This window comes from Nestor notabilis, unplaced genomic scaffold, assembly GCF_000696875.1.
Source record: "Nestor notabilis isolate BGI_N333 unplaced genomic scaffold, ASM69687v1 scaffold29459, whole genome shotgun sequence".
NCBI classification, from domain to species: Eukaryota; Metazoa; Chordata; class Aves; order Psittaciformes; family Psittacidae; genus Nestor; species Nestor notabilis.
In genome coordinates this window covers 10,523-10,762 of record NW_009942813.1, presented here as the reverse complement: position 1 = coordinate 10,762, position 240 = coordinate 10,523, and the positions used below count along the sequence as shown (strand labels likewise).

At 66.2% G+C, this 240-nt stretch overlaps 1 protein-coding gene across 1 annotated transcript in view; it reads left to right on the top strand.

The window, feature by feature from the left end:
• Nucleotides 1-5: 5 nt before the first annotated feature.
• The window catches only part of ABCF3 (ATP-binding cassette, sub-family F (GCN20), member 3), a gene marked incomplete at its 5' end in the record, with an annotated part of 9,868 nt that continues 9,633 nt past the window's right edge, over nt 6-240 (top strand). The window contains 2 exons of the mRNA XM_010021587.1: nt 6-55; nt 143-222. Coding sequence (XP_010019889.1) covers nt 6-55; nt 143-222 — 130 coding nt within the window. The remainder of the gene's footprint in view (nt 56-142; nt 223-240) is intronic.

Genomic DNA, 240 nt, shown 5'->3' with positions numbered 1-240 from the left:
AGGACGACGGCGCCATCCGGGAGATCTGCCAGCGCCTCTTCAACACCCTGCAGCTGTAAGGGTCACTCTGCCCCGGCACCCAACGCCCTCACATCGTCCTCACCCCCCATCGCCTCTTCCTCCTCCTCCTCCTCTCTCGCAGGGATGAGGCCCAGGCCCAGCGCTGCAGCCAGGTGCTGCTGGACGCCCCCATACAGCTCTCCCAGATCGCTGATGGATGTGGTGAGTGCTGCCTGCGGG